This window comes from Lipotes vexillifer, unplaced genomic scaffold, assembly GCF_000442215.2.
Source record: "Lipotes vexillifer unplaced genomic scaffold, Lipotes_vexillifer_v1.1 scaffold926, whole genome shotgun sequence".
NCBI lineage: Eukaryota > Metazoa > Chordata > Mammalia > Artiodactyla > Lipotidae > Lipotes > Lipotes vexillifer.
Genome location: NW_006798085.1, coordinates 58,139 through 76,250, shown reverse-complemented (window position 1 = coordinate 76,250; position 18,112 = coordinate 58,139). Strand labels below are relative to the sequence as shown.

At 40.0% G+C, this 18,112-nt stretch overlaps 1 protein-coding gene across 1 annotated transcript in view; it reads left to right on the top strand.

Moving 5' to 3' along the window:
- Positions 1-1,328, top strand: part of ITGB1BP2 (integrin subunit beta 1 binding protein 2) — a 3,941-nt gene extending 2,613 nt beyond the window's left edge. The window contains exons 9-12 of the mRNA XM_007470094.1: positions 1-53; positions 322-435; positions 684-746; positions 1,101-1,328. Coding sequence (XP_007470156.1) covers positions 1-53; positions 322-435; positions 684-746; positions 1,101-1,328 — 458 coding nt within the window. The remainder of the gene's footprint in view (positions 54-321; positions 436-683; positions 747-1,100) is intronic.
- Positions 1,329-18,112: the final 16,784 nt, after the last annotated feature.

Below are 18,112 nucleotides of genomic sequence, written 5' to 3'. Positions count from 1 at the left end.
CATTCCTGGCACAGCCAGGGTGCAGAGTTGGTAGACATGACTGGGGGAAGCAGGTAAGTCCTGACTTTCCTGAACTCTTGATTAGAACCCAATTCCAAAATAATTTCTTCTCCCTGTACCTCATGGCCAAGCTCTATCTTCTCCCTTTTGCATGGACCAAATAAGATTCTGCTCCTTATCCTTTACCAGCCCAGTGGTTTTGCAATATGAGGTAGTGTTAATCTTTCTAACACTCTCTGTCTCTTCTCCACATATACCATGAGAACACCCCTTGGGTTAAGAGTTCATTCTTACCACCCACTTTTCACGTCTTCTTTTTAGCTGCCAGCGTCTTGCCGTCATGATTGGCACCAGACAGATTCCTTAGTAGTGGTGACTGTATACGGCCAGATTCCACTTCCTGCGTTCAACTGGGTGAAGGCCAGTCAAACTGAGGTGAGGAACGTCTGATGCTGGATGGGAAGCCAGTGAATTGGGTGATATTATAATCTTACAGGCAGAGTCGTCGTAGGCAGTAAACATGTAGGCTCCATAGCCCTCTGAGAGGAAGGTAGAGCTGTTAGGTCAGGGTTATCTGGCTGACCCGTGGATGTAGGGATTACACCACTGGCCTGCTTCTCTGTCATAATTACTTGTTCTGACCTTCTGGGATTGTTACTACCCCTGTAATTCTTTTCTCTCAGCTTCATGTCCACATTGTCTTTGATGGTAACCGTGTGTTCCAAGCACAGATGAAGCTCTGGGGGGTAAGTGAAGATAAGGGGGCACAGGAGGGGGAGGCAGATGGGGTAAAAAGAAGGGCCAGACTGGAATGAATAGAGGGTGTCTTGAGGGAAGGAGTTGTAGTGGGAAAGTGGAGGTTTTCTCTTCATTTGCTTTGATATTCTCTCTCCCTCTTCCTCCCTCTTTTTCTCCCTCTCCCCCCCCCAACTCCCCTTTCTTTCCTCTTTCTCTCCCTTACTTATTCCTTCCCTATATTTTTCCCCACCTTGCATTTTTTATTTTTCTCCCTGTCATTCATCACCATCCTACCCTGACTCCAATCCCTTTGATTTCCTCATTTTCTCTTCTGTGTTCCACTATCTTTCCCTCCTCCTCAGGTTATAAACGTGGAGCAGAGCTCTGTCTCCTTGATGCCATCTCGGGTTGAAATCTCCCTGGTCAAGGCTGACCCAGGATCCTGGGCCCAGCTGGAGCACCCCGATGCACTGGCTGAGAAGGCTAAGGCAGGGGTTGGGTTAGAGATGGATGAGGAAGAATCTGAGGATTCAGATGATGACCTGAGCTGGACAGAGGAGGAGGAAGAGGAGGAAGTGATGGGGGAATAGTGACACCAGACAGTCAAGTGTCTAGATAGGACCTCAGTGACTCCCTTAGGATCTCAGAGACCAGGATATGGTTGGCCATGTGGTGTCATTGAGCAGCAGGAGGCAGAAGGAGGGGAGAACAAAAGTGTCCCAACCATTCTGTTTTTTTCCCTTAAATAAATCTTGTATTCTGCAGTTTCACATAGTGTCGTTCTCTCACCTCACTATCTAAGATTGTATTCGTTCTCTCCAACTTCTGTGTGTCTGCAACACACATGTGTGAAAAAAGCACATGTAATCAATTCTTCACAACCACCAAGTATTTACTGAGTACTTACTATGTGCCCAGTTATATGTTAGGTGGTTTAGAGGTATCTGAGAAACAGAAGACTCATTCATTCCTCTCAGGAAAATTGTAGTCAGGCTGACAAGTCAAGGCTCTATATGAGATAATAATAAACATTATCAGGTAGTTTAACTGAGTGCTAAATTGTGTAGTACAGTTTTGAAAAGCTGTAGGAGTTGAGAGAATGGAGTGATTAATGTGGACTGTAGTAGAAAGGGAAAGCTCCATGGAAGAAGTACATTTTTTACAGCTTTAATTAGATACGATACACATCCCATACAATTTGCCCGTTCAAAGTGTAAAATTCAGGGTTTTTTTTTAGTGTACTCAGAGTTGTACAACCACAATCAATTTTACAATGTTTTCATCACTCCAAAAATAAACTCTGTACCCATTAGCAGTCACTCCCAGTGTCCCCCTCAAACTCATAGCCCTAGGCAACCACTTATCTACTTTCTGCCTCTGTGGATTTCCCTATGCTGGATATTTCATATGAATGGAATCATACAATATGTGGTTGTTTGTGACAGGCTTCTTTCACTTAGGATAATGTTTTCAAGGTTCATCCATGTTATAGCATGTATCAGTACTTCATTCCTTTTAATGGCCAAATAATATTTCACTGTGTGGATATATCACTTGTGTTTATCTCTTCATCAGTTGAGGTATATTTGGGTTGTTCCCACTTTTTGGCTATTATGAATAACGCTCCTATAATAATGCTCCCATGCATTCATGTTCAAGTTTTTATGTGGACATATGTTTTCATTTCTCTTGCATATATACCAAGTGTAATTGGAATGTAATTTCTGGGTCAAATGGTAACTTTTAACCTTTTGAGGAACTGCTAGACTGTTTTCCAAAGAGGCTGCACCATTTTACATTCCCACCAGCAGTGTATGAGGGTTCCACTTTCTCCACATCCTCAATAACACTCTTGTTACTTGTCTTTTTTTATTACGGCCATCCTAGTGGGTGTGAAGTGGAATCTCATTGTGGTTTTACTTTGACTTTCCCTGATGGCTAATGATGCTGAGCATCTTTACATGTACTTATTGGCCATTTTTGTATCTTATTTGGAGAAATGTCTATACAAATCCTTTGCCCATTTGTTAATAGGGTTGTTTGTCTTTTTATTGAGTTGTATTTTAAAAATATATTCTGGAGACAAGTCTCTTGTCAGATATATGATTTATAAATATTTTCTCCCATTCTCTGTGTTGTCTTTACACTTCCTTGATGGTGTCCTTTGATACATAAAAGTTTTTAATTTTTATGAAGTCTAATTTATCCATTTTTCCTTTGGTTGCTTATGCTTTTGATGTCATATCCTAGAAACCATTGCCTAATCCAAGGTCATGAAAATTTACTCCTATGTTTTCTGAGAGTTTTATAGTTTTAGCTCTTACATTTAGGTCTTTGATCCATCGAGTTAGTTTTTGTATGTGGTACGAGATAGGGGTCCAGCTTTACATTTTTGCATATGGATATCCAGTTGTCCCAGGACCATTTGTGGAAGAGACTATTCTGTCCCCATTGAATTGTCCTAGCACCCTAGTTGAAAACCACTTAACCATAAATGTGAGGGTTAAGAAATATATTTTGAATGGAAATTTGAAGAATGAGAAATTTGGATAGATATGGAAGAGTAGGGAGAGCCAGGCTTGGGTAGGAAGTTGTTCTATTTTACTTTTTGTGTTTTATTATAAATTCCAAAGCAATACCTATTGTCACTGTAAAAGACTCAATGCAGAAGTATATGGAGTAAGAAGTAAATGCTCCTCTTCAGATTCTCTCCAAGCTTAGTCCTTTTGCTGTTTGTAACCACTGCTAACATATCAGAGGGTATTGGTTCCCCGACCAGGGATTGAACCCATACCCCCTGCAGTGGAAGCACAGAGCCCTAACCACTGGGCTACCAGGGAATTCCCTCAGAAGGGTATGTTTAAGTGAGGGAACAAAAAAGTCAAGTGAAGTGTCGCTAGATTGGCAAGAGCCTAAAATGCTAGATCAAGGATTTTGAACATGATTTAAAAGAGAGTTAAAAAGGCATTATAGGCCTTTTTTTTTTCTTTTAATTGATTTTTGGCTGCATTGGGTCTTTATTGCTGTGCACGGGCTTTCTCTAGTTGCGGTGAGTGGCCGCTACTCTTTGTTGCGGTGCAGGCTTCTCACTGCGGTGGCTTCTCTTGTTGCGGAGCACAGGCTCTAGACATGCGGGCTCAGTAGTTGTGGCTCGCGGGCTCTAGAGCACAGGCTCAGTAGTTGTGGCGCACGGGCTTAGTTGCTCCATGGCATGTGGGATCTTCCTGGATCAGGACTTGAACCCGTGTCCCCTGCCTTGGCAGGCGGATTCTTAACCAGCACAGGCTCCGGACGCGCAGGCTCAGGGGCCACGGCTCACGGGCCCAGCCGCTCCGCGGCATGTGGGATCTTCCCGGACCGGGGCACGAACCCGTGTCCCCCGCATCGGCAGGCGGACTCGCAACCACTGCGCCACCAGGGAAGCCCCCGGCCTTTTCTTTTTAAACGTAGATTTTTTTCTTTTTGGCTGTGCCACGTGGCTTGGAGGATCTTAGATCCCCAACCAGGGATTGAACCCAGGCCCGTGGTAGTGAAAGCGCCGAGTTCTAATCACTGGACCACCAGGGAATTCCCTTAAATGTAGATTCTTAATTAGGGGACTGATATCTCTTTTTTGAGTCTCTCTTGAGTCAGATTTACTCCCTCAGCTGCCTCGTGGCTCATGGGATCTTAATTTCCTGATTAGGGATCGAAGCTGGGTCCCAGCAGAGAGCACCGAGTCCTAACCATTGGATTGCTAGGGAATTCCCTGAAAATAGGATTTTTCTTGACAGTCAGGTTTTGCTAGTCTATAAAGTGATAACATATTTACCATACCATTGCATCAACTTTAGGATTAAGGAAGATTGTATTCACCTGCTGAGGGAGTAAAGTATCATGTATAGAATGCCACTGTGTGGGGCACTTCTACCCACATTATTTTATTTAATCCTCACATCTGCTCTATGAGGTAGGTATTATTTTCCCCAATTTTTATAGATGAGGAAACCAAAGCTCAGAGAAGGACATAGCTAGCCTGAGGTCACATGGCTACTGATTAAAACCTCAGTCATTGTTCTAGAGCCATCTGAGAATATCCAAAAGCTAAGGACCCAACGGGGATCTTAGAAGAGGAGCTTGATGTCGCATCCCTGTAGCCTAGCAGAGTCCCTTCGACAAGCCTATCTGGGAACCAGTGAGGCCCTTAGTTGATCAGTGATATCTCACACTGATATAACGCTTTCCCAAACACTTTTTGTCTCTGATCACCTCATGCCTAACCTAAGTGGGACCCCTGGGTACTTTACCTCTCACTTCATCCAGATCAGTAATTACCTCCCAGTTACACCAGATTTAGTGTTACTGACTCTGGGACTCCTGCTTCCACTGTCCTCTTTCTCCCTTTCTGCTCCCAAAGTCCAAGAACACTGCTAGAGGGAGAACCAAGCAGACCAATATGAATTCATGCTGTCCAATTTCAACTTGGCCCTTGCAGCTGCTCAGCAACCCTTTTATTTGTCTCATACATTCCCTGGCACTCTCCCCACAGAGGCTGTTCCAGAACTTCTTCTTTCTCCTCAAACTACAAATTCCAATCTCCCTGCTTCTACGTACACAGATTTCATATTAGGCACTTTCATCTGATTAACTGTCCCTCCTGCAGCAAATCAGTAATATCTTTCTCCCTTCCAGCACTGTCCTCTAGCTATCCAGTTTCCTTCCCGGGAAAGCAATCAATGTTCTTGATCTCTTATTTATCCTTTCAGAGATACTTTATGACTCTACAAGCAAAAATACAGAAAGGAGGGAACTTGCACTGGTTGTTAAAGATAAGTAGGATTTGGATAGGTGGAGAGACAGGAGATGATATTCCAAGCAGAGGAAACATCCGGGGCAAAGGCACAGAGGTGGAAATGAGTACGATATATTTAGAAAACAGGGTATAGCAAGTAGAGTAATCCCCTGAGAAATAATCCCACCTGCTGCCTCAAGTGCTACCTCTCCTTTTCTAGTTCTGACTTCAGCGTGATCTGCTTCCCTGACTGTCCTGCTCTACATACCAGCAGAGTAGAAATCTGACACTACATGGCCCCTCACCCATTCTGTCTTGCCTGGACCTCCGTTACTATTTATCGAGCCATCTGTTTCAGTCCTGCTAAAGAGGTCCTAGCTCCTTCCTGAGTAAGTCTCCGGGCCAGACACCTTCCATTTCTTTGGTCACATGGACAATTTCCTCACACCATTGAAAGCAGGACAATGAATATAGAATATGCATTGTACAGACATTACTGATCTTACCAATATATACAACAAACGGAGGTCAAGGAAACATGTTAATCTATACAACAGAGATGGAATTGGCAAAACCCAGACTGTGAAACTACTGAAAAACAGTCCAGCTTCCTCAACAAAAATATTGCAAGGAAAAAAAGAGATGAAGGGGAACCTTCCGTTTAAAAGCGACATATAATACATATCCACCAATCACAATGTGTGGACTTTATATGGATACTAATTGAAACCAAAAAAGCTGTAAAAAATTCTTTTGACATTTATGAAACTATTGGAAATTTAAATGCTGACTTGGTATTTGATGATATTAAGGAAATATTGCTTGTTTATTTTATGTGTGCTAATGATATTACCATTATGATTTTTTTAAAAGGATCCTTAACTTTTAAAGATACATACTGAAATATTTAGGTATGGAATGATGTCATGTCTGGGATCTGCTCCAAAATATTACAGGATGGAGGAAATAGATGAAACAAGAGTGCCCAAGAGTTGATACTAGTTGAAGCTGAGTGTTTGGTAAATGGGGATTCATTATACTATCCAGTCTACTTTTGTACATGTTTTAAATTCTCCATTAAAAAGCTTTTTAAAATGTTACTGAATTGTCAAACATCTGATGAAAGTTTGTGTACTAGTCTGAAGGAGTGGAACAGGAGGAGCTGGAATATGAGAAGAGGAAGGTCTGGAACAGCCTCTGTGGGGAGAGTGCCAGGGAATGTATGAGACAAATAAAAGGGTTGCTGAGCAGCTGCAAGGGCCAAGTTGAAATTGGACAGCATGAATTCATATTGGTCTGCTTGGTTCTCCCTCTAGCAGTGTTCTTGGACTTTGGGAGCAGAAAGGGAGAAAGAGGACAGTGGAAGCAGGAGTCCCAGAGTCAGTAACACTAAATCTGGTGTAACTGGGAGGTAATTACTGATCTGGATGAAGTGAGAGGTAAAGTACCCAGGGGTCCCACTTAGGTTAGGCATGAGGTGATCAGAGACAAAAAGTGTTTGGGAAAGCGTTATATCAGTGTGAGATATCACTGATCAACTAAGGGCCTCACTGGTTCCCAGATAGGCTTGTCGAAGGGACTCTGCTAGGCTACAGGGAAGCGATATCAAGCTCCTCTTCTAAGATCCCTGTTGGGTCCTTTGCTTTTGGATATTCTCAGATGGCTGTCAGACAGCTCTTAGCAATGACTGAAGTTTAAACAGGGAATTCATCACTAAAACTGGAAATTCTGCAAGACACATGGTAGGAGGAGTAATTACAAAAAAACCCTACTCTTTACTATGATCTAAGCACTGTAATAAAATATGTATATATATATACATTTTTTCTGTTATCTCTCTATATTATATATATCAAATGAGATTTTATATTCTCATTTAATTCTCACAACAATGTATTAAAAGCATTATTATTTTTTGATAGATGAGGAAACTGAGCTTCAGGAGGGTTACTTAATTTTCTCTAGGTCACATAGCTATCAAGTGTCAGAGCTGGGACACAAATCCAGGTTTGAGTAGAAAGCCTGTGCTCTTTGGTGTCCAGCATACTTTCCAGCAAACACCTCCTTCCATTAAATCACTGTTATTTTGCCAGTGACATCCGTTAATAAAATTATAGATGCGTTCTCACCAAAAAGAATTATACACTGAATTGAAAGCTTTTGGTAGGTAAGAAGTTAATTGACTAGGGTGGAAGAGATAGATACTTGGAGGCAGTGAAACCAGTTGAAGATAATCACAGTGGTGTAGGGGAGAAAGATGAGACCTCAGACTAAGTGGGTGTGGTAGTAAGAATGGAGGAGAGAATAATGGATTTAAGAGATATGTCTTAGTTCAGGCTGCTATAACAAAGTACCATAGACTTGTTGGCTTATAAACAACATAAATTTATTCATCACAGTTCTGGAGGCTGGAAGTCTGAGATTAGGGTGCCAGTATGGTCAAGTTCTGGTGAGGGACATCTACCAGGTGGAGAGCAAAGACAGGAAGCAAGCTTTCTCATGACTCTTACAAAGGCACTAATCCCATTCATGACCTCACCTAATCCTAATTACCTCCCCAAAGCCCCATCTCCTAATACCATCACAATGGGGGAGAGGATTTCAATGTATGAATTTTAGAGGGATACAAACATTCAGTCCATAGCACAGGTAGGAGTGAAAGTAATGTGGCCGTTGCTGGTCTTCTGTGTTCCTTGAACTTATGCAACTCACTCCTTCCTCAGTGCTCCTGTACTATCTGTTCCCCCTACCTGGAATAGTCTTCCTCCAGGTCTTTGAATAGCTGGCTCTTTCTTGTCACTCACAAGTCTCAGCTCAAATATCACCACTCATGATAGAGAAACAATTCATTATTTCAAAATTTAATCAATAAAGGGAGAGAATCAAGCATTTATCCTTCCTTTCCTAGATGAACTGGGTAACAAAATAGTAGATGAAAGGACATGTTTTCCAAAACGATTCCAATTAATAAAAAGAAATGAAATTAGAATATCACCATTTTGCAATCCTTGATAAATAGAGATAGTGAGCATCAGCAGCTTCTAAGATTATAAAAAGACATCAGACGTTATGTCTATCCTGTAGTCATACGAAAGGGATGGAACCTCAGTTTGATCTAGTCTTTGGATCCAGCTGCCAGTTTGCAGGAAATACAGACATAGTAACTGCATGATGCCTATGCAATTGGCAAACTGCTGAGTGAGAAGTTTCACAGGTCAAACTTGAGTTCTTCCATAAAAAAAGGTAGAGCCTTTCTTGACCATCTTCTCTAAATAAGCACCCACTCTCCAAGTTACTCTCACATTACCCTATTTTATTTTCCCCATATCCCTTATCATCAACTGAGGTTTCCTTACATGAGAAGCAATATAGCATAACAGTAAAGAGGACAGACTATAACATCACGCTGCCTGGGTTCAAATCTTGACTACTTACTAGCTATGTGACCTTAAACTACTTAAGAGCTATGGACCTCAGTTTCCCCAACTATAAAATGGGATTAATAACAGTGCCTATATCATAGGGTCATTAGGAATATTAAATGAGATAACGTATCTATCTCATAGCTTATCACAGTGCCTAGTACAGGATAAGCATTATAAATGCTAATTATTTTTTTGCTTATACATTATTTCTCTCTTTCACTAGCATATGTCTTTCTTCACTATACCCAGCACCTAAAACTGCCTAGCACATATATAATATGTGCTTAATAAATGTTTGTTGAATGAAGGGCCTGAATTAGGGTGGCAAAGAAAGATATGAAGGAAATATATAAGGTATTTTTATTTATTTATTTTTTTTGCGGTACTCGGGCCTCTCACTGTTGTGGCCTCTCCCGTTGCGGAGCACAGGCTCCGGACGCGCAGCTCAGCGGCCATGGCTCACGGGCCTAGCCGCTCCACGGCATGTGGGATCTTCCCAGACCGGGGCATGAACCCGTGTCCCTTGCATCGGTAGGTGGACTCTCAACCACTGCGCCACCAGGGAAGCCCATGGTATTATCTTTTCAATAGATCTTTATTGGAGTATAATTGCTTCACAATACTGTGTTAGTTTCTGTTGTACACTAAAATGAATCAGCCATATGCATACATATGTCCCCATATCCCCTCCCTCTTGAGCCTCCCTCTCATCCTCCCTATCCCACTCCTCTGGGTCATCGCAAAGCACCGAGCTGACCTCCCTGTGCTATGCTGCTGCTTCCCACTAGCTAACTATTTTACATTCGGTAGTGTATATATGTCGATGCTACTCTCACTTCGCCCCAGCTTCCCCCTCCCACTCCGTGTCCTCAAGTCCATTCTCTATATCTACATCTTTAGTCCTGCCCTGCCACTAGGTTCATCAGTGCCGTTTTTTTAGATTCCATATATATGCATTAGCATTTGGTATTTGTTTTTCTGAGTAATTTCACTCTGTATGACAGACTCTAGGTCCATCCATCTCACTACAAATAACTCAGTTTCATTTCTTTTTATGGCTGAGTAATATTCCATTGTATATATGTGCCACATCTTCTTTATCCATTCATCTGTTGATGGACATTTAGGTTGGTTCCATGTCCTGGCTATTGTAAATAGTGCTGCAATGAACATTGTGGTACATGTCTCTTTTGGAATTATGGTTTTCTCAGGGTATATGCTCAGGAGTAGGATTGCTGGTGGTGCAGTGGTTGAGAATCTGCCTGCTAATGCAGGGTACATGGGTTCGAGCCCTGGTCTGGGAGGATCCCACATGCCACAGAGCAACTAGGCCTGTGAGCCACAATTACTGAGCCTGCGTGTCTGGAGCCTGTGCTCCGCAACAAGAGAGGCTGCGATAGTGAGAGGCCTGTGCACCGCGATGAAGAGTGGCCCCTGCTTGCCACAACTAGAGAAAGCCCTTGCACAGAAACGAAGATGCAACACAGCAAAAATAAATTAATTAATTAATAAACTCCTACCCCCAACATCTTAAAAAAAAAAAAAAGCAGCCAGCTGAAATATCCTAACCAAGAAATACATCATTAAAAAAAAAAAGGTAGTTCTATTCTATTTTTAGTTTTCTAAGGAACCTCCATACTGTTTTCCAGAGTGGTTGTATCAACTTACATTCCCACCAACAGTGCAGGAGGGTTCCCTTTTCACCACACCCTTTCCAGCATTTATTGTTTCTAGATTTTTTGATAATGGCCATTCTGACCGTCGTGAGGTGATACCTCATTGTCGTTTTGATTTGCATTTCTCTAATAATTTGTGATGTTGAGCATCTTTTCATGTGCCTCTTAGCCATCTGTAAGTCTTCCTTGGGGAAATGTTTATTTAGGTCTTCTGCCCATTTTTTAATTGGATTATTTGGTTTTTTGATATTGAGCTCCATGAGCTGTTTGTATATTTTGGAGATTAATTCTTTGTCTGTTGTTTCATTTGCAAATATTTTCTCCCATTCTGAGGGTTGTCTTTTTGTCTTGTTTATGGTTTCCTTTGCTGTGCATAAGCTTTTAATTAAGTCCCATTTGTTTTTTTGTTTTTTTTAAAATAAATTTCTTTTATGTGTTTACTTTTGGCTGCACTGGGTCTTTGTTGCTGTGCATGGGCTTTCTCTAGTTGTGGCGAGTGGGGGCTACTCTTCATTGTGGTGCTCAGGCTTCTTATTGCAGTGGCTTCTCTTGTTGCGGAGCACAGACTCTAGGCATGCAGGATCCATAGTTGTGGCTCATGGGCTCTAGAGCACAGGCTCAGTAGTTGTGGTGCATGGGCTTAGTTGCTCCGTGGCATGTGGGATCTTCCCAGACCAGTGCTCGAACCCATGTCCCCTGCACTGGCAGGTGGATTCTTAACCACTGTGCCACCAGGGAAGTCCCCCCATTTGTTTATTTTTGTTTTTATTTCCATTACTCTAGAAGGTGGGTCAAAAAAAGTCTTGCTGTGGTTTATGTCAAAGAGTGTTTTTCCTATGTTTTCCTCTAAGAGTTTTATAATGTCTGGTCTTACATTTAGGTCTTTAATCCATTTGGAGTTTATTTTTGTGTATGGTGTTAGGTAGTGTTCTAATTTCATTCTTTTACATGCAGCTGTCCAGTTTTCCCAGCACCACTTATTGAAGAAGCTGTCTTTTCTCCACTGTATGTTCTTGCCTCCTTTGTCGTAAATTAGGTGACCATATGTGTGTGGGTTTATCTCTGGGCATTGTGTCCTGTACCATTGGTCTATATTTCTGTTTTTGTGCCAGTACCATACTGTCTTGATTACTGTAGCTTTGTGGTATAGTTTGAAGTCAGGGCGCCTGATTCCTCCAACTCCGTTTTTCTTTCTCAAGATTGCTTTGGCTATTTGGGGTCTTTTGTTTTCCCCCGAAAGTTATTATTTAAAAGGAAGAAAAAAACTTGGACTTGATTTTTTTTTTCTGATAGGGGAGGGAAGGATATAAAATAATTACTCCAAGGCTTCAAACTTAAGTAACGGTAGAAGGCTAGTACTTTTAACAGAAACAGGAAAACCGGGAACTAGAACTAATTTTATTTGAATAATCCGCTAATGAATTTTGTTTTAGGTACGAGTTTGAAATTATGGCAAAGCATAAGAGTGGAAATGCTAGTAGGCAGTGAATTGTAAATGCAAAATTAGAGTTCATGAGAAAAGTCAGCGCTGAAGATAGATTTGAGTATCATCTGCCTCAATGTGACACTTAAACATTCAACTTACTTTGTATGAGCTCCCTTCATCTTTAAAAAAACAAAAAACTCGCAGATGTGAAAAAAATGGAAAATACAATATTTGAACCCTTAAATTGTTCTCAGGGAAAGTCACTGTTAGCAGTTTGGTGTGTATCATTACAAATATTTTCTATACATTTACAAACAGATATTGGCATACAACATGTAGAGACATAGTAAAAATCTGAGCAGATACCTGCATTTATATGGAGAAATTTGTTTTTTCTTTTTGGCCAATTTGGAATCATTCTATAATATTTTTCTGTAACTTACTTAATCATTAAGCATATCACTTTATTGTCCTTTAAGATATTTCCATGTCAATATATATAGATCTCTGATATGCTTTTTTGTGTTGCATAGTACTTTATCGTATGGATATGCCATGATTTATTTAACTATTCCGCTATTGGTGAACACAAGTTGTTTATAATTTTTTATTGTTACAAATTATGCAGCAATGAAAATCGTTATACATGTATCTTTGAATATTTGTGCTACTATTTTTTGAGGGTAGATTCCTAGAAGTGGGATTGCTGGAAGGAAAGTATATACATCTTTACACATCTAAAGTGTTAATAGATACTGCTCAATTTCCCTCCACAAAGGCTGTTTCAATTTATATGGTCACCCAACAGTGTATGAGGTACCATTTTCCCTAATACCCTCATCAATACTTTATGTTATCATTAAAAAATATTTTTACCAACCAGATATGCAAATAATGGTATCTCATTTTTATTTTGCACTTCCTCTGGTTGCAGGAAAGGGTAAGCATTTTTTACTGAATACAGTAGTCCCCATTATCCATGGTTTCACTTTCCACAATTTCAGTTACCCTCAGTCAAATGTTGTCTGAAAATATTAAATGGACAATTCCAGAAATAAGCAATTCATAAGTTTAAAAAAATTTTTATTGAAGTATAGTTGATTTACAATGTTGTGTTTAATTTCTGCTGTATAAAAAAGTGACTCAGTTATACATATATATATATATATATATATATATATATATATTCTTTTCCATTATGGTTTATCACAGGATATTAAATACAGTTCTCCATACAGTAGGACCTTGTTGTTTATCCATCCTATATATAATAGTGTACATCTGCTAATCCCAAACTCCCAGTTCTTCCCTCCCCCACCCCCCCTCCCCCTTGGCAACTACAAGTCTGTTCTCAATATCTGTAAGTCTGTTTTTATTTTGTAGATAGGTTCATTTGTGTCGTATTTTAGATTCCACATATAAGTTTTATCATATGGTATTTGTCTTTCTCTTTCTGACTTACTTTGCTTAGTATGATAATCTCTAGGTCCATCCATGTTACTTCTTTATCCATTCATCTGTCGATGGGACATTGAGGTTGTTTCCATGCCTTGGCTATTATAAATAGTGCTGCTATGAACATAAAGGTGCATGTATCTTTTCAAATGATAGTTTTGTCTGGGTATATGCCCATGAGTGGGATTGCAGGGCCGTATGGTAGGTATATTTTTAGTTTTTTAAGGAACCTCCATACTGTTCTCCATAGTGGCTGTACCAATTTACATTCCCACCAACATTGTAGGAGGGTTGCCTTTTCTCCACACCCTCCAGCATTCATTGTTTGTAGAACTTTTTTTGTATGCGGGCCTCTCACTGTTGTGGCCTCTCCCATTGCGGAGCACAGCCTCCGGATGCGCAGGCTCAGCGGCCATGGCTCACAGGCCGAGCCGCTCCATGGCATGTGGGATCTTCCCGGACCGGGGCACGAACCCGCGTCCCCTGCATCGGCAGGTGGACTCTCAACCACTGCGCCACCAGGGAAGCCCTGTAGAACTTTTAATGATGGCCATTCTGACTGGTGTGAGGTGGTACCTCATTGTAGTTTTGATTTGCACTTCTCTAATAATTAGCGATGATGAGCATCTTTTCATGTGCCTATTGACCATCTGTATGTCTTCTTTGGAGAAATGTCTGTTTAGGTCTTCCGCCCATTTTTTGATTGGGTTATAAGTTTTAAATTGAACACAGTTATGAATAGCAAGATGAAATCTTGTGACATCCCACTCCAGATGTAAATCATCCCTTTGTCCAGCATATCCATGCTATATACACTACCCTCTTATCAGTCACTTAGTAACCTCCTGGAGGTTACCAGAGGTCTCAGTATTGCAGTGCTTGTATTCAAGAAACCCTTATTTTACTTAATAATGGCCCCAAAGTGCAAGAGTAGATGCTGGCAATTCGGATATTCTCTTACTGTACCTAATTTATAAATTAAACTTTATCATAGGTATGTATAGGGGGAAAAACATAGTATATATATGTTTTGGTACTGTCCGTGGTGGTTTCAGGCATCAACTGGGGGTCTTGGAAAGTATCCCCTGAAAATAAGGAGGGGTTTACTGTATTAATGTACAGAATTTCAATTAAACTCTGTTTTCAGCCCCATATGTCATGTCCATCCTCTGCTGTACCTGGTGTCTTGTATCTTTCCATAGTTTTACTGGTAAAATGGCCCCTTCTTATCTGTATCCTTTGTACTAGACCAAAATTTCTTCCCAGCTACTATTTCAGCTACCATTTCTCTTGCATCTAGAAAACCCCAAGAACTTTTTGTCCTTTTGGGTTTGTACATATTTTATATATTATTTTGGTACACTTTTAGTGGTGCCTCAGACAGGATTTGGAATGCTATATTTGTTATATACTAAATTCTCACACGTTACCGCCTCTCTATTGAGTTCCATTCATATATTTGTCTATTCTTGAACCATATCACAGCTTTATATAATAATTTGATATCTAGTAGGTAAGTCTTCCCTCATTTCTATCTTTTAAAAGTTTCTTGGCTCTTTTTATGTGTTCCTCCAGATGAACTTCAGAACCAACTTGTTCAGTACTCCCACCCTATCCTCTCAAATCCCAAAGAGATTGTTATAGGAATTTATACTTCTTTGAAAAAAACATTTAAATTATGAAACTTCTCATTCAGGAATATTATACATCTATCCATTTGTCAAATATTCATACTTAGAGCCTTCGGTAATATTTTGTAATTTTATTCATGTCATTATTTTGTACGTTTCTTGTTAGGTTTATTCCTATCATTTTTTTTTTCACTGCTGTGAATGGGATCTTTTTCCCCCCATTATATTTTCTAATTGGATATTGTTTTTATAGAGAAAAGTTATTGATTTAAAACTTAAACTCCATTTCTGTTTAATTTTAATAGTATATCAGTTCATTCTCTTAGATTATTGATATATCATATATAAACAAGGGCATTTTATGACACTTCCTTTACAACATTTTAAAATTTTATTTATTTATTTATTTATTTATTTATTTTTGGCTGCGTTGGGTCTTCGTTGCTGTGCGCAGGCTTTCTTTAGTTTTGGCGAGCAGGGGCTACTCTGTTGTGGCGCGTGGGATTCTCATTGCAGTGGCTTCTCTTGTTGTGGAGCACAGGCTCTAGGTGTGTGGGCTTCAGTAGTTGTGGCACGCAAGCTCAGTAGTTATGGCTTGCAGGCTGTAGAGCACAGGCTCAGTAGTTGTGGCACACAGGCTTAGTTACTCCACAGCATGTGGGATCTTCCCAGACCAGGGATCAAACCCATGTCCCCTGCATTGGCAGACAGATTCTTTTCTTTTCTGTTTTTTTTAAGAGAAACAGGAACTCTCATTTATTGCTGGTGGGAATACAAAATAACACAGCCAGTTTGGAAGACAGTTTGGTGTTTTTTTTACAACGTTAAACGTATTCTTACCATACAATCCAGCAGTCATACCCTTTGGTATTTACCCAAATGAACTGAAAACTTACAGCGACACAAAAACCTCCATGCAAATGTTTATAGCAACTTTATTCATAATTGACAAAGCTTGGAAGCAACTATGTTGTCCCTCAGTAGGTGAATGGATAAACTGTGATATATCTAGACAGTGGAATATTATTCAGTAGGCAGGCGGATTCTTAACCACTGCGCCACCAGGGAAGTCCCGTTTACAACATTTATAACTTTTTTTTTTTTTTTTTTGCGGTACACGGGCCTCTCACTGTTGTGGCCTCTCCCGTTGTGGAGCACAGGCTCCGGACGCAGTCTCAGCGGCCATGGCTCACGGGCCCAGCCGCTCCGCGGCATGTGGGATCTTCCCGGACTGGGGCACGAACCCGTGTCCCGTGCATCGGCAGGCAGACTCTCTACCGCTGCGCCACCAGGGAAGCCCAACATTTATAACTTTTATCTTCTCTTGTCTTAATGCTTTGACTAAAACCTGCAGAGCAACGTTCAGTAATAGTTGTGAAAGCAGGTGAATACTCTTGATTTTGTTCTGACTTTAAGGTGAATGCCACTAGTATTTCACTATTAAGTATGATGATTGCAGTTATTTTCTACATTCTTTATCAAGTTATAAAATTCTCCTGTCCCTAGCCTACTGAGAAAATATTTTAAAGGTACTACAAGCATAAGGTAAAAAATTCAAATGGTACAGAATGGTACGTGAAGAGTTGCCCATTTGTATTCCCTAGTTTCCCAGTTCCCTTACCGAGAAGCAATTCCTATTAACAATTTTTAGATGAACTACCAGAGATAAATTGATGCAAATATAAGCATATATGTGAATATGTTATTTTTTTACACAAATAGTGGCATACTATAAACACTATTCTAAACCCCGATTTTTTTTGTTGATAAATCAGCTGTCAGTCATTTATTTGTAGGTAATCAATCTGTCTTTTCTTTTTGGCTCTTTTTCCCTACTTTCATTATAGAAAATTTCAAACATACAAAAGTAAAGAAAATAGTATACTGAATTCCCATGTACCTGTCACCTAGCTTCAGTAATTATTAACTCATGGCCAATCTCGTTTCATCTACATTTCACTAACCCCTGCTCCTCCACCCACACAAGATTATTCTGAAGCAAATATCACACATCATATTATTTCATCTCATCCATAAATATTTTGGTATGTATCTCTAAAATATAAGGACTTTTCTTAAACATTACAACAAAACCACCACCTCTAAAAAATTAACAATTCTTTAATGACATCAAATACATTGTTCAGATTTTCCTGATTGTCTCATAAATGTTTGTGTGTTTATTTTTTAGTTTGTTTGAATCAGGATCCAAATACAGGCTATACACTGCAATTGGTTGATATGTTTCTCAAATCTCTTAATCTATAGGTGCCCCTTCCTTCTTCCCCCCCTTTTTTTTTTCTCCCATGGGATTTATTAGTTCAAGAAACTGGGTGGTTTGTCCTATAGCATTTTGCATAAAATAGATTTTAGTAATTGCATCCCTGTGGTAATGCTTCCCTGTTCCTTATATTTCCTGAATATTGATTAGAACTAGAGGCTTGATTAGATTTAGATTTAGGTTCTATTTTTTCCTCTATTGAGGGGCAAGAATATGTCATAGGTAGTATTGTATACTTCTATAAGTAGTATACTTCTAAAAGTCCCTTGTTGCTTTTAAGATTTTTTTGATGTTCTTAAGTCTCATTAAAATGTGTCTGGGTGGGGATTTCTTTCTTTCTTTTCTTTTTCCTGTTTGGGATTCCTGAGTTTTAAGATTGGCATTTTTCATCAATTCTCAGCTATTTCTTTTCAAATACTGCTGCTCCACTGTTTTCTCTTTCTTTGCCTGAACTCCAATTAGACATCCCTGTAAGTATGGGGCTTTTAAAACTAAGGCCGTAGGCCACGAGGGATCAGATGACTTCAGAGCAAAAGTCTGCTCTAGCAATTACCCAGTAGAGTTGTAGTTATTCATTGTTTCCTCTGCTTTACTGCCAGTGCACCATATATGTGTATATGGACAGAGATATATATCTCCATACACACTTAAAATATGTCTTGAGGGCTTCCCTGGTAGCGCAGTGGTTGAGAGTCCGCCTGCCGATGCA